Source organism: Syngnathoides biaculeatus, chromosome 6 (genome assembly GCF_019802595.1).
Source record: "Syngnathoides biaculeatus isolate LvHL_M chromosome 6, ASM1980259v1, whole genome shotgun sequence".
NCBI classification, from domain to species: domain Eukaryota; kingdom Metazoa; phylum Chordata; class Actinopteri; order Syngnathiformes; family Syngnathidae; genus Syngnathoides; species Syngnathoides biaculeatus.
The window spans coordinates 28,335,178-28,350,027 of record NC_084645.1 but is presented as its reverse complement, the minus strand read 5'-3'; the positions used below and the strand labels follow the sequence as shown (position 1 = coordinate 28,350,027).

The window sequence follows — 14,850 nt, the reverse complement described above, 5'->3', positions numbered from 1 at the left end:
CTGATTTAGACATTTTAAGACCACCATCTTTTTTTCTTTGCTACACCACCAATAATGATTCAAAGTACCCCGCTGTGTGTTTCATGATATTAATCATATCATATTATATATATAGATATATATTGAAAATAATAATTTCCCCCCCAAAAAAATAATAAATGAAAATGTCCCCAAATTTAATATAATCCATCAGTTACCATCAGTAGGTGCTTAAATATTTACAAATACTAGTAATCATAAATTGTATAGTAAAAAAAAGGAAAAAAGAGGCCAGCCAAATAAATTTCTCTCCTTTTTTCTGAGGAAAAAAAATCCTTCCACACTTCAATGTGACCCACCTCACAACACGAGCATGAAAGCTCTCTGGACACCCAGTTATCATCAATATTACATTTTAGATCCACTTGAGTCGGAATTTCTTTGATGTCATAAACAACAATATGCTTTTGTTCTGCCAAATTACCCCGTCTTTTGGCTTCACAGGAAATACTTTGTGGATAATAGTTTTTGTTCGTCACTTTGATAGGATTTCTTGTGGTTTTGACTTTGAAAAAAAAAAATCAGATTATTATCATATGAAAGGCCCTGCTTGAATTAAATAGGTGAAATATGCACTCACACACACACACACACACACACACACACAAACACACATGCAATATGTAGGTGTGTGTGTGTGTGTGAAGCGAAAAGAGAATATATTATAGGTGGAACGGTGGCTCAGCTGGTAAAAAGCGTTGGCCTCATTTTTCTGAGGTCACAGGTTTGATCCCGGCCGCACCTGTGTGGAGTTTGCATGTTCTCCCCGTGCCTGCGTGGGTTTTCTCCGGGCACTCCAGTTTCCTCCCACATCCCAAACACATGCAACAAAAATTGGACACTCTAAATTGCCCCAAGGTGTGATTGTGAGTGCGACTGTTGTCTGTCTCCATGTGCCCTGCGGTTGGGTGGCAACCAGTTCAGGGTGTACCCCGCCTCCCACCTGTTGACAGCTGGGATAGCATCCATCACTCTCGCGAACCTTGTGAGGATAACCGCCCAAGAAAATAGATAGATGGATAGATGACCAGTGAATTAAAAAATATTCATGTGGTTTACTTTGGTTCATTAGTCCAACCAAGTCATTGGTTGGTTGTTTACTTTCCTGTTTTTTTTAACCTCATCTTTGAAAGAAATCCATCAATTTTCTTGGACGCTTATCCTCACAAGATTCGCAGGAGTGCTGGAGCCTATCCCAGCTGTCAACAGGCAGGAGGCAAGGGTACACGCTGAAATGGTTGCCAGCCAATCGCAGGGCACAGAGACAAACAGCAGTCGCACTCACAATGACACCTAGGGGCAATTTAGAGTGTCCACTTAATGTTGCATGTTTTCGGGGTGTGGGAGGAAACCGGAGTGCCCGGAGAAAAGTCACGCAGGCGCGGGGAGAACATGCAAACTCCACACAGGCGGGTCCGGGATTGAACCCGGGACCTCTGAAATGTGAGGCCAACACTCTCCAGCTGCTCCACCGTGTTGCTTAGATAGATAGATAGATAGATAGATAGATAGATAGATAGATAGATAGATAGATAGATAGATAGATAGATAGATAGATAGATAGATAGATAGATAGATAGATAGATAGATAGAGTTTTAATCAATGTCATTATCTACAAGGAGAGAGTAGAAAATGAATCCAAATATAAAATAATTTAAAAACAAAGATGGGATTTTATCTGAAGGCAATATCGCCCGGCCCTGGTCTAAGCAAGGCCAGTTCGTGTGGTGCGAAAACTTTTAATCAGTCCCTGCTTTGGGATGACATCAGCGCAGTGAACATGGAAATATTTGAGCATCCGGAGCGTCAAGTCAAGTCGTCGACAAAGTCCAGAACTCGTCTGGAAGGTCACGCGGGAGGAACTCATTGAGCTCGAAACACAACGCGGGGACTCTGAGAGCGATTGGACAGGATTTGCAAACACGGGTTGCGTAGTGCAACAGGACAGATAATCGGTCAAAAACGTTGTAAGGAAGCTTGCACAGTATGCGCGGCGGAGAGCCAAAAACGCACCGAGAAATGTTGCCATGTGTCCAGATGTTTGTATAAAACATCAAATGGCGCCACTTTCATGTGGCAGATGTTTCTTTTTACTACTCCCCTCTGAGGATGTTCATCATGGCTTTTTTTTTTTGCCACTGGATATCGTTTATACATAATTAGTCAGCAAGAGATCCAGCCAAGTCAGAGACCGTCAGGGAGATCGGCATTCGATACACGTAGTTAAGAGTTCTTCTGAGGAAGTCGCGAGGAGCACACGTGGAGACAATATTTTTTGTCAAGGACTCAAAGTTCTCATTGATGCAGGATTTTCTCTTTGCGGCTGTTTTTAATGGACGCATCGGCTAGCGATGATGAATTTCATCAAACTGAATATACCCGTAGTTCAGTGAATTGTACACACTGGAATAATATAGTTGGGACTCCGATTGGAAGAATGATCCATAACGGTCCCTGGTCTCGAATTTTTCCTCCATTTTACTCTCACGGCCACTCCAAGGGAGGTCGGCTACAGTCCGGTGAACCTTAAACATCAGAATCATGTTTGAAATTGGAGTCACAGTAACAATGACGGGACATGTATGAGGGCAGCAGAACAGCGGTGAGATGTGACGTAGGTGTGCCAGAAGAATTTAAGGTGGAGGTGGGACTGCGTCAGGGATCCGCGCTGAGCCCCTTCCTGTTTGTGGTAGTAATGGTTAGGCTGACAGATGAGGTTAGACTGGAATCCCTTTGGATTATGGTGTTCGCAGATGATATTGTGAAATGCAGTGAAAGCACGGTGCAGGCGGAGGAACAATTAGAAAGATGGAGGCACGCACTGGAAAGGAGAGGAATGAAGATTAGCCCAAGTAAAACAGAATATATGTCAGTGAGTGAGAGGGGTGGAGGGGGAAGAGTGAGGCTCCACGGAGAAGAGATAGCGAGGGTGGACGACTTCAAATACTTGGGGTCAACAATACAGAGCAACGGTGAGTGTGGGAAGGAAGTGAAGAAACGGGTCCAAGCGGGGTGGAGCAGTTGGCGGAAGGTGTCTGGTGTTCTATGTGACAGAAGAGTCTCCGCTAGGATGAAGGGCAAAGTCTACAAAACAGTGGTGAGGCCCGGCCATGACGTACGGATTAGAGACAACAGGAAGCAGAACCGGAGGTGGCAGAAATGAAGATGCTGAGGTTTAGACGTAGTTTCTGGAGTTTGCATTTTAAAACAATTCTGTGGAACCACAAATTCAAAGCAATGTGTTGATGGTTAATTTTATGTATATTCTTTTTTCACTCAGTTATTTCAATGTATTCACAGAGAAGTAGTGCCGAGAATTCTCTCCGCATGAATTAAACGGGTCATGAATATTTAGAACAAAGCATAAAGGCGCATTAGTTCTGGCGTTGGTGCTTGCTGCGACTTGTTTTGCAATGGGATCCATTTGTGTTGAATTTCTCAGAGGTTAAAAAAATTGCAGCTGTAACTTTACTTCAACTGCGCAGGGCCAACCATATCCTGGATGCACTGAATTAAATCGGATTGTTGAGGGCCTTTTGGACTGTGGATGCCAGACGTTAAGGCTTATTTACGGTCCAAGTACACGTGAGACTACAGTGGATGTGTGCATCTAATGGAGATGTTATGCACCCCCCCCAATATCAAACAGTTTCCAGGTGTTTTCTGACAATTTATTACATTCGTAGGCCAAAATCTGCAAGGGGAAAAGAATTGCAGAGTATTGTACATCCATTTGCACAATCACCTGGTTCCAATGGTTCTGGGGTGGGGTTGAGGTGGGAGTTCTATCAGTCCCGTTCACCCTCACCATGATCTCCAGGACCAGTGGGCTTTTTTTTTTTTTTTGTAGCAGAGCGGCCATTGGCGACGAGGTGAGTAGTGAGCGCGCACTCGAGAGTTAACTATTTAGGTCAGGGTCCAGGGAAAGCAGGGTTCTAACGACCGCACGGGTGCACTCGAGTGGAAAAGGTAAGCGTGACACCGGTGGAATATATGTGCCGAGGAAGTGACTTTTACCAGTATGTTGTTGTTTTTTTTTAACTGGCCTTGTTAGCCCTGTGCTAGCATGTTGCTGCTGTGTTACTGCCATGTCTCATGATTTTTACCAGTATGTCTTTTTTTTAACTGGCCCTGTTAGCGCCACGCTAGCGTTAGCTGGATCTCAGTGATTTAAGTATGTTTTTTTTTTACTGGCCCTGTTAGTGCTGTCCTACCGTGTTACTACTATGTAGCTGCCGTGGCTGTTTTTTAGTTTTTTACCGGTATGTTGTTGTTGTTTTTTTTTGGTTACCAGCCCAGTTCGTGCTACTGTGTTGTTGCTATGTTATGCTAAGATAAGCTAAGCTAAGCTAATGTATTAAAACTTTGAAAAGTTTCTGTGTACCGTCTTTCTTTGTAAATATCTCGTTTAAATGCGGGTTTGAATGTGGGGACTTGCGGCTTATGTATGTACCAAATGGTATTTCCTTTCCAAATGTACTGGGTGAGGCTTATAATCAGGTGCGCTCTGTAGGCCGGAAATCACGGTATCATCATCAATTCAGATACATTTCACAACGCCCCCTAAAAAAAGTGGCTTAGAGATTATTTGACTTTGAACAAATGAGTGGAAGGCTACATCTACATACACGTACAGAAAAGACTTTGTAACTTCCACCAACAACACAGGCTAAACCTAGCTGCTCCCTTCCATTCTTGACACCTTAGCTACTTTCTCATTAGCTAGGGTTTGGCGCCATCTTGTGACACCTTAAACACAAAAATGTGAGTTTTTCGGAGACTAACGCATTGCAACAACTGGTCCGTATATGGTTAGCTTCCAAGAATGGAACACAAACACACACAAAATGAACAGAGAGTACACAAAAACCCCAAGTGTGTATTTGTAACAGAATAAACAAATGATTTCTGCTGGCAAAGCTTAAGATAACCAAATGGAATCCTAACGAGCGTCGGCTGCGCCATGGTTCCCATACCAGCTGTCTTCATTCATCATCGAGATAAAGAAGTGCTTCCCTGCAACGGGGTTTTTCGGTGTTTGTGCCGTGTAATTGTGACATTTTTATATTAACATGTGGGGCTGGGGGGGGCGGGTGAAAATTAACAAAACAATTTACGGTACAGCAAACATGTCCCATGTTTTTGTTATGCAGTGTCAATTCAGTGACTCACCTTAACACTGAGAGCAAAAAAACAACGGGCTGTACATGAATAAAAATCACTAATAAATCAAACTGGCAAGTGGTTAGAGAATCAGCCTCACAGTTCTGAGGACCAGGGTTCAAATCCCGGCCCCGCCTAGCGTGGAGTTTGTATATACTCCCCGTGACCCGCGCGTGGGTGTACCTCGCCCCCTGTCCGATGACAGCTGTCGCGACCCTTGTGAGGATAAGTGAATCCGAAAATTAATGGATGGACGGATGGATAAATCAAAGTTAAACAACAGAAAGAATCATCAATACAAAAGTAATCGAGACACTCCTGATGTTCTGCCCGTCATGTTGGAAGTCAGTGGCAAAATATCTGGAGTTGTGGTGAGATTCCACGCAGGACGGGAAGAAGAGCCAAATGCTCCCTCAGTACTGAAATATGAATATTGGAGGGCCAGAATTGAATTCACTTTCCCGTCATAGTCAACACATTCTGTGACATTAATATAAAATAGAAGAAAGGATCACAATCAAGTGTCGGTTGACCAGTATGAGGGCGCCGCGACGCTCAATTTTGTAACCTAACGATAAAAGTGTGACGTCATTCGAGTTGGCAGCTGTACCCGAGGGTTGAATGTAAACAAATCACTACTATTTTGCCACAACAGTTTGTGTATTTCCAAGAATCCTCACACCCCCCCCCCAAAAAAAAAACAAAAAAAACAAAGGCTAAGGGAAATCTTCAAATCTCCTTTCCCATTCAGTCCTCGGTCTCTTGCGTTTTTGACTCAGTGCCATATTTGTTTCTCATTTATTTAAATATAAACAGGATATTGGAAACAAACTCATATCTCTAGTTGGGCATTCACCGCCGTTACCATGAGCAGCTGATCGGGTGTTAACACCCACCACTTAATGGCCGCCCAGACCTTTCCCTGTAACATCTCGAGGAGTTTTCCCACTACCACTCAACCCCACAAGCTAGCCCTTGAGTCACTGATCATTATGAATTCAGTGGATTATGGGAATTATTTGTTGCCTTGTGACCAAGTGGAGACAAAATGGAGGACACTATTTGCACTGAAATTGAGACTTGCTGCCCAATTTTTTTTTAAATAGCCTGAACATTGTTACGGCCACCACATTTAAAACATATGACAACAAACGTTAGCGTCAATCTATATTTGAATTTGCTAATACTTACATTTTTAATTTTATTTTTTTCCAGGGGATTACCTGGGTAGGGAATATGGAACCAGGGCGAGGTGGCGACGGCGTCCAGGTTAATGTCGGTCCTCGCCGAGAAGCCGTACTTTTCCGACTGGGATGGCAGCACGTCAAAAACGGTCAGAAGGAAGCAGACCAGCCAGCCGCCGCACATTCCGAACAAGGCCTGCAGTTTGACGAGCACAAGTTGCTGCATCAGGGCGATTGCGACGGCCGCAGGGCGGCAAGCGCGTTATCAGATGCAGACTGCCCGAAGCCCGAGCAAAATCCCTTGAAATATTTGATTTGGACTTTGTGGATTTCGTCTTTTGACGCTATCGGGACTTGTTGCTGGATGTGTAGGATTATAGAAGGCAGATAATGTGCACGGATCAGGTTACCTGAAGCTTCAAGGTAGGCCATTTAAGACTTTTTAAAACCCTTAAAGCTACTTTAGTTTTTAGTTATTTGTTTACCTGTTTGCCTGCTTGGTGTTGATTTTTCCTGGAGCGATAAGACAATACGTGATTTTTTTTTTTTTTTTTTTAAATCCACATTACGATTTGTGGGCAGTTATCTTCAAAAATCGGTCTGGTTCGACTTCTTGTGTTGGTGCCATTGTTTGATGTCTGCCGCAGATGGGTAAAACAGGCTTTAAACCATGATATTTGCTGAAAACCTGCATGTGAAATGCTAACTCCGCCTCAGAACCCTAATTTAAAACCTTAAATCAGGCTTGAAATCCTAATCCATCCATTTTCTTAGCTGCTTATCCTCACAAGACAAACAGCCGCAGTCGCAATCACACCTAGGGGCAATTTAGAGTGTCCAATTAATGTTGCCTGTTTTTGGGATGTGGGAAGAAACCGGAGTATCCAGCGAACATGCAAATTCCATACAGGCGGGGCCGGGATCGAACACTGGAGCCTTTTTGGTTCTTTGTTCTGTATGTTGTACCAGGGCAGCACCGTCTGCCAGAGAAAGATTCCCCTGGGTGTTTTTTTACACACTTGCCCAAATAAAGATTATTCTGACTCTCAGAACTGCGAGGCCAACGCTTTACAGCTGCGCCACCGTGCCACCTGAAATTTGAACCCCTAAACATTACTATAAATGCTAAAGGAAGATTGAAAGACAAATTATTCCTACAAACAAAAATAATCAAAAACCTTAAATGAAACTCTGAACCCAGGCTCGGGACCCCAATTTTAAACGTTGCTCTTGCATTTGCACCTTGATGGAAAATTTTAAGATGGCTTGAAACCCCAACACCATTGTTTCAAACAATAATCATAGTTTGAAAGCCAAATTTATTTATTTTCCCGTGGATTTAACAGCACGCGCTCCAGCCATATTTATTTTCTTCTTTACTTCTTCACATTTTGGCGGTACGGTGAATTAGCTGGTAAAGCGTTTGCCTCACAGTTCTGTGGTCCCGTGTTCGATCCCGGACCCGCCTGTGTGGAGTTTGCATGTTCTCCCCGTGCCTGCGTTGGTTTTCTCCGGGCACTCTAGTTTCCCCCCACATCCCAAAAACATGCAACATTAATTGGACACTCTAAATTGCCCGTAGGGGTGATTGGTTGTTTGTCTCTATGTGCCCTGCGATTGGCTGGCGACCAGTTCAGGGTGTACATCACCTCCTGCCCATGATAGCTCGCATAGGCTCCAGCACTCCCCGCGACACTCGTGAGGATAAGCAGTGAAGAAAATGGATGGATGTTCACATTTTCAGCTGTGAGGAGCTTGGCTGAGGCCGCCTTATACTTATTCACATTTATTTAGTATATGGCAATGAAGTTATGACTTAAAACAGTGGCAGTTGTTGACCAAATTCACTGGGGGGGGGGGGGGGGGGGGCACAGGTTTAAACACACACCAATTTAACTGAAAGGCCCAAGGGGAGGAATTTATTATTTTTAAGAGATCCAGTAAAATCAGCCAGGCTGAGTGGTTCTAGGAAACATGGACTAAAGCGCAGACTGAAAAACAAGCGCAATATTTATTGATTGTTTCTCATCCAGTGCCAGGAGCGGAAGTGACTCCGACAGCTTTTGGCTGAATTAAAGATAACGCTCTGCCACTCAGCTTGACGCTTTATGTCACGTCAATGAAGGAGCACAGTTAACTGGCGCCCCCGTACATTCCACAAAGTCACGCTTGACGCGCTCCAGGAGTCGGGCCAGCATCCCAGGTGCGAGTGTGAGCTCAACAGTCGCAAGAAACGCAAAACATTTTGGATGGCGGGGGGCAAAGGAGTTCAAGCGCGGAAGCCGCTGACTCACCGAGAAGAGCCTGAAGAGAGGGTAGCGGAACACCGTCCACTTCTTGTCCTTGTAGGCAATCAGCGGCACGTCCACTCTGCTCAGGTACTGCGAGAACAGCAGGATGAGGCACACGGTGCTGTGGATGCGTGACACACAACAAAAACAGGTGAGCGCCGACTTACACGTTTGACTTTGGTTGAGACTCGGAAATCGCTTGAGACACTATGTTGAACACCTCGTTTTGAATCATCATGCGACCCTGCCTTGAAATCATAACAAGTTAATAAGCCTTCAATCAATTGCCGTAAAGGCTAACCTGGGCTTCAGCCCTTAAGACCGCATATCAAACCCTAAACCTGAACAGAAAAGTTGAAACCTAACCCGAATTATCTTGAGAAGGCTCGAACGACTAATTTAAAAGTTGAGCTATGAATGGTGCATGAATGACTTTTCACATGTGAAAATTTAAACCCTATGCAAAGTGAATTCAGACGTTTCTTTTTCCAAATGCACGATGGATTTTTTTAAGATAACTGCCCACAACCTGAGCCAAGACTCAGAACAACGTAGCGCTGAACTGTGCACTGAAGAAGTCTTTTCCAGCATTTCTGTTGTTCCTGACTTGTAGATGTGGCCAAAATGGGGCTGAGTGAAGCACGCCTGGCTTAAGTGCCCCCTCCCCCTTACAAAATAAGAACTTGAGCACCTTGATGAGCAGCAGCGGTTATCAAAGTTTCTCAGTTAATGTGTAATTACCGTATAGTTCCTTCCCCCATTTCTCTCACTACAAGAATTAATTAGCGAGCTAGCAATGCTTACAATTTGAAAATACATCTTCTGTGGATGTCACAATTTCCAGAACAGATTGGTGTCGTTATTCGTATTCATACATATATATCCTTATATATTCTGATTTTATTCAGGCTACCGTGTTATGGCTGGAACACAAAATACTGAGGGCATATTAATTTGTACAAAAATTATATCTGGGATATACAGAGCTCGTGCACCTACGTCATCGAATCACGTCACTGGCCGGAAGTGTCGGTCAAGCAAAGCATTGTTCAACGCTAAGTCCGTTGAGACGACACGAAAATCCGTCTTATAGGACGACGCCCAGAGTTTTGTCCGATACCGTTAAACGTTTAGAAGGTGATAATAAATGAAGGTACGTGGAAAAATGAGAGACACGTGGCATAGAGGACCCGTATTTAATGCCGAAGTTTCCACTGATAAGAAATCGGAGTGTTAACCTGGTTCCGCTTGTCTTGCACAACTGGATCTACACATGTATCTGGTAAGTAAGTCGTTGAGATTTACACAGAAGAGTTTGAAAGTGTAGAAAAGTTTGGACGCATACGAATACTCTGTTGCTGGATCTGTTCTCAATCAAGAATAAATCCCACATTGTGATTGAGCCTCTCAGCTTCTTTCAATACAAATACCAATATTTAAATAAATGACCCCTGGTTTTACACAAACTCGCATTCATTAACTATGATTGGGAGGGGAGGGGGGGCAGGGAGTTGGCTCCTCCGTAAATGGAAGCGTATTGCTGCCACAAGTTAAACTCCGTAAAACCTCTCTGTGACAGATTGTTTCATTTTTTTTTAATACGCATTGTTCTCAAATGAGTCAACTTGGCATTATAAATACTTCTTGGTTATTTGATATCGAGAAGAATAAATCCTACTTGATGAAGTGATAGCTACACGGGCGTGTGTATTAGGTTGGGCACCATCCATCACATTTAATTGCCAAAATCAATCGATCTTTTCTGGACTTTTCAGCTGGTACTCAATACAAATACCAATATTTAAATAAATGACCCCTGGTTTTACACAAACCACATTCATTATCTATGATTGGGGAAAAAAAAGAGGAAAGGGAGTCGGCTACTCAGTACACGGAAGCGTATTGCGACCACATGCGCACGCACACACACACACCACACACACACACACACCTCCATAAACCTCTCTGTGAAAGACCTTTTTTAAAAAAAAAAAAAATACGCATAGTTCTCAAATGACCCAACTTGGCATGAAAAATACTTCTTGATAATTTGAGATTGAGAAGAATAATTCTGACCTGAAATAAAGCGATCGCTACACGGGCGTGTGTGTATTTTGGTTGGGCACCATCCATCATGTTTAATTGCCAAAATCCATCGATCCTTTCCGGTCTTTTCAGCTGATATTCCATAAAATGATCTCTTTGAATATCTGTCTCATCCGTTGTAACAACCAACAGCACAACAAGTCTCGGGCATTGTGAATATTCTGCTCCAGTTCAATGTCCCCGACACTGTCGAGCAGCTCTATTTGACCGGCAATATGGCGCCGTGAAAATGGTGACGTCACGTGCACGACCTCTATAAATATGTAATATAAATTACATGTACTTTTTGTGTGTGTACAAGAAGTACATTGCACAGAATAGACACGAAAAATGACTGTCCATACATAAACTATCTACTGCAGTCTGTCAGCAGTTATTTGTCTGTTTTATAAACAGAGTGCAAAGTTTTGATTTTGACGATCCGCTCGAATAGATACCTTTTTTTGTTTGTTTTTTAAATCACTTTTGATAGCATCATTGCCAAAATGAATTCATCCATAGACACAGAGATCTTTGATGATGGAATGTGGAGATCTCATATACTGGTACTTCGCTTCAGGCTGCAGCTGCATCCACCATTAAAAGGTTGATGTAATAAAAATGTATTAAAGCCATAACTTATTAAGGATTCTGACAGTCGCACAGAAATGTTCTTGGCAAAATTGTGAAAAGATGTAAATTCAGATAAAAGAAGGGCAAGTTACTCCGCCGCTTTAATTAGAAAGCGATCACTGTTGGTATGAGAAGGGAACTTTACTGCAAAATCAAACATTTATTTGAATGAATTCCCATCTTTGCTCTTTGTGTGAATGTTTTTAAATCCAGGTTGAAAACTTTTGTTTTCTCATTCTTTCTTTCTTTTGATCATATTACTTGCATTGTATGTGGTTTTAATTGTCTTTTTGAAATATTTTTGTTTGTCCTTTTTATTGTTTTCATGCCATTTTAAACGTTTTATCTCGTTGTTTTCAAATGCCTTTAATCATGTGAAGCACATTGAGTTACCTTGTGTATGAAATGCGCTATACAAATACATTTGCTTTGCTAATATGAGAACTCAAGTAGAAATACAACAGCATTAGGAAGCGATATAAATATCAGCACATACACACAGCGTAGTTTCAGTCCATTCGGTATTTGAGAGACAAAACGGCAAAATGTTTAAAGATTTTGACACCTACTTAGTGATTATTGTCTCTTAAATAATCCAAATTCAGATAAAAGAAGAACACGTTACTCGGCTGCTTTAATTAGAAAGCGATCACTGTTGCTATCAGAAGGGAATTTTACTGCAAAAATCAAACATTTATTTGAGTGAATTCCCATCTTTCCTCTTTGTGTAAATGTTTTTAAATCCAGGTTGAAAACTCATTTTTTCTCATGCTTTTTCAAATATATACACTTTTTGATCATATTACTTGCACTGTATGCGGTCTTAACTGTCTTTTTTTTAATATTTTGTTTGTCATTTTCATTGTTTTCATGCCATTTTAAACGGCTTAATTTTTAAAGATTTTGACACCTACTTAGTGATTATTGTTTCTTAAATCATCCAAATTTGGCAGGGTTATGACCAACATGGTCCTCCTGTGGCGTATTAAATTCAAGCCATATTCATTTTCAGTTTACCAGTAACTTTAAGAACATTTTTCCTGGAAAATAGATGATTTTACATGTATTTCTTCATGTGGGAAAAACAGTGTGACACTTTCTTGTGGCGTGATGGATGGCTTCGAAATTCATGTGTTGACAAGAAGCTCATCTGCAGCTGTTACAAAGCGGGACCACAGCCCTAAGGTGGAGAAGGAGTTGTGGGAATGCGTTAACAAAAAAAAAAAAAAAGAAGAAGAAGAAGACAGTCACTACCCTGCGTTGTTGGCAGAGGGACAACAACAGGCCCATCTTGAATTATGCACCTTTCAAAACGCTCCATGAAAGAAGAGTGGAGGAATTGATGCCAACCATGTGTGACGGGCGCGATGCTGCTATAATTCCTCATTATGAGACAGCAAAACAAGTTAATAACATCCTCATTGTCACAAGACATCATGCACTGCCTCCGTCTCTAAATATTAAGAGTCAAATCATCTGTGGCGGCTGCCCCTTGGAGACAGGCAGAAACATTGTTCAATATTGTTCATTCCAGGGAAATGTTCAAAACATCGGGTCCAACCTGGCAAGCATCAATGCTGAAAATTCATTTTTTTCCCCTCCTCGCACACGAACCTCAATCAACATTTGCAAGGATTCCTACCTACACCTGGAATTTGCAATCGTGTACGAATCATAAATAAAGTCAGAGGAGAACAAAAAAAAAACATTTTTCTTTGGCAACTGTAGAAGCACGTATGGTTGCTGATCTGGACTCCAACTTTTCTTTAATGTTTGCAAAAAAAAAAAATGTCAGTTAAGGCTCTGAAATGGTTTTTGATGCTTACAAAAATGCATACGTCACGTTCATTGAAGACTAACCCTACATTTTATTTGTTAGATTATATATATTCATAGAAATTTAATCATCTTACATTTTATTTATTATTTAAAAAAGTAATAAAGACTATAAAATGTCGGGACTGTGACCTGTACAAAAATGCTTATTGCCGGGACAAAATTGTCTTTTACATTTATACAACCCTATGCGGTAGCTTTACAAAGAGAAACCTTCTTTTTGTTACATACGTTTGGCATCAATATGGGCCAATATCAGATTCTGACAATATGATTTTAGAGTATCCTGGCATACCAAGTATAACTTTAAAATGGATTATTTCAAAATGTTTGGTCGGATAAAAGCAACTTTTCTCCACTGAACAATTGTTGGTACATTACTTAACGTGAAAAAAATTTCACCATTTACATTTTTCAACATAAAATCTAAGCACAAATGCAACAATACTTTCTTTTTTTTTCAGAGAAAATAAGCACCTACTACTCTCCTCGAGTCCAGTTTGTGAAGTAACAAGAGTGCCTAAACAAACTGATGTTAGCCATGCTAGTTAGCTATTTCTTCTGCCTTTGTAGCAAGTCCATCCATCTATCCATCCATTTTCTTAGCTGCTTATCCTCATGAGGGTCGCGGGAGTGCTGGAGCCTATCCCAGTTGTCAACAGGCAGGAGGCAAGGGTACGCCCTGAACTGGTTGCCAGCCGATCGCAGGGCACATAGAAACAAATGGTCGCACTCACAATCACACCTATGGGCAATTTAGAGCGTCCAATTAATGATGCATGTTTTTGGGATGTGGGAAGAACACGGAGTGCCCGAGGAAACCCGCGCAAGCACGGGGAGAACATATGCAAACTCCACACAGGCGGGTCCGGGATTGAACCCTCACAACTGTGCGGTCAACTGTGATGCCCTGTGATTGGCGGGCAACTACTTCAGGGTGTACCCCGCCTCCTGCCTGTTGACAGCTGGGATAGGCTCCACCACTCCCTGCAATCCTCGTGAGGATAATCGGCAAAGAAAATGGTTGGATGGATGAAAACCATCTCTGCTATCTACAAAAACATTTATGTGCATCAGGAAGCAAGAAATCGACTTGAGAATAAATTTGTTTCCAGTGTCTTATAAGCTTAGTGTGTCTGTCTTGACTCTGAGGACGACTAGGCTACCTTGTGCCTGTCTGGTGGATACTGGGTAAAGGTCTACCAGGGCACCATGAGAGTCCCCAAAAGCGGGCCTCCGTGCAAACGCAGAAGTTGCTCACTTCGACGTGGAAATGACGTCAAATGAATAAAGGCGCTCGTTCGCCTTGCAGCTCTGGCGTCCAGACCGTCTGTGGCAAATCCCACTTCATGACTTGAGCTATTTAGCGCCAAGGCCACCAGAAAAGAAAAACCACCATCAAAACCCATCAGGGCACAGGGATGAAGACGTACCCCCCCCCCCCTCGCCGTGGGGGCATAAACCTCTCATCTGCCGCACAGATTCTCCACAGAGCATCTTCAGGGAATGCAGATGTGAGCGCTCGGGAAGAGTGTCTATGAGCAAACTGTTTCGCCACAAGGCAGGTGACTGACAGGTTGGTATGCAGGACAGCGAGCAAACTTCCTTGCTATGCCCC

The 14,850-nt window shown here is 42.5% G+C and overlaps 1 protein-coding gene across 1 annotated transcript in view; it reads right to left on the bottom strand.

Annotated features, from left to right (window-relative positions):
• Nucleotides 1-14,850, bottom strand: part of si:dkey-106n21.1 (solute carrier family 23 member 1) — a 74,742-nt gene that overhangs the window by 19,603 nt on the left and 40,289 nt on the right. The window contains exons 7-8 of the mRNA XM_061823072.1: nucleotides 8,682-8,799; nucleotides 6,427-6,583 (exon numbers count right to left, since the gene is read on the bottom strand). Coding sequence (XP_061679056.1) covers nucleotides 6,427-6,583; nucleotides 8,682-8,799 — 275 coding nt within the window. The remainder of the gene's footprint in view (nucleotides 1-6,426; nucleotides 6,584-8,681; nucleotides 8,800-14,850) is intronic.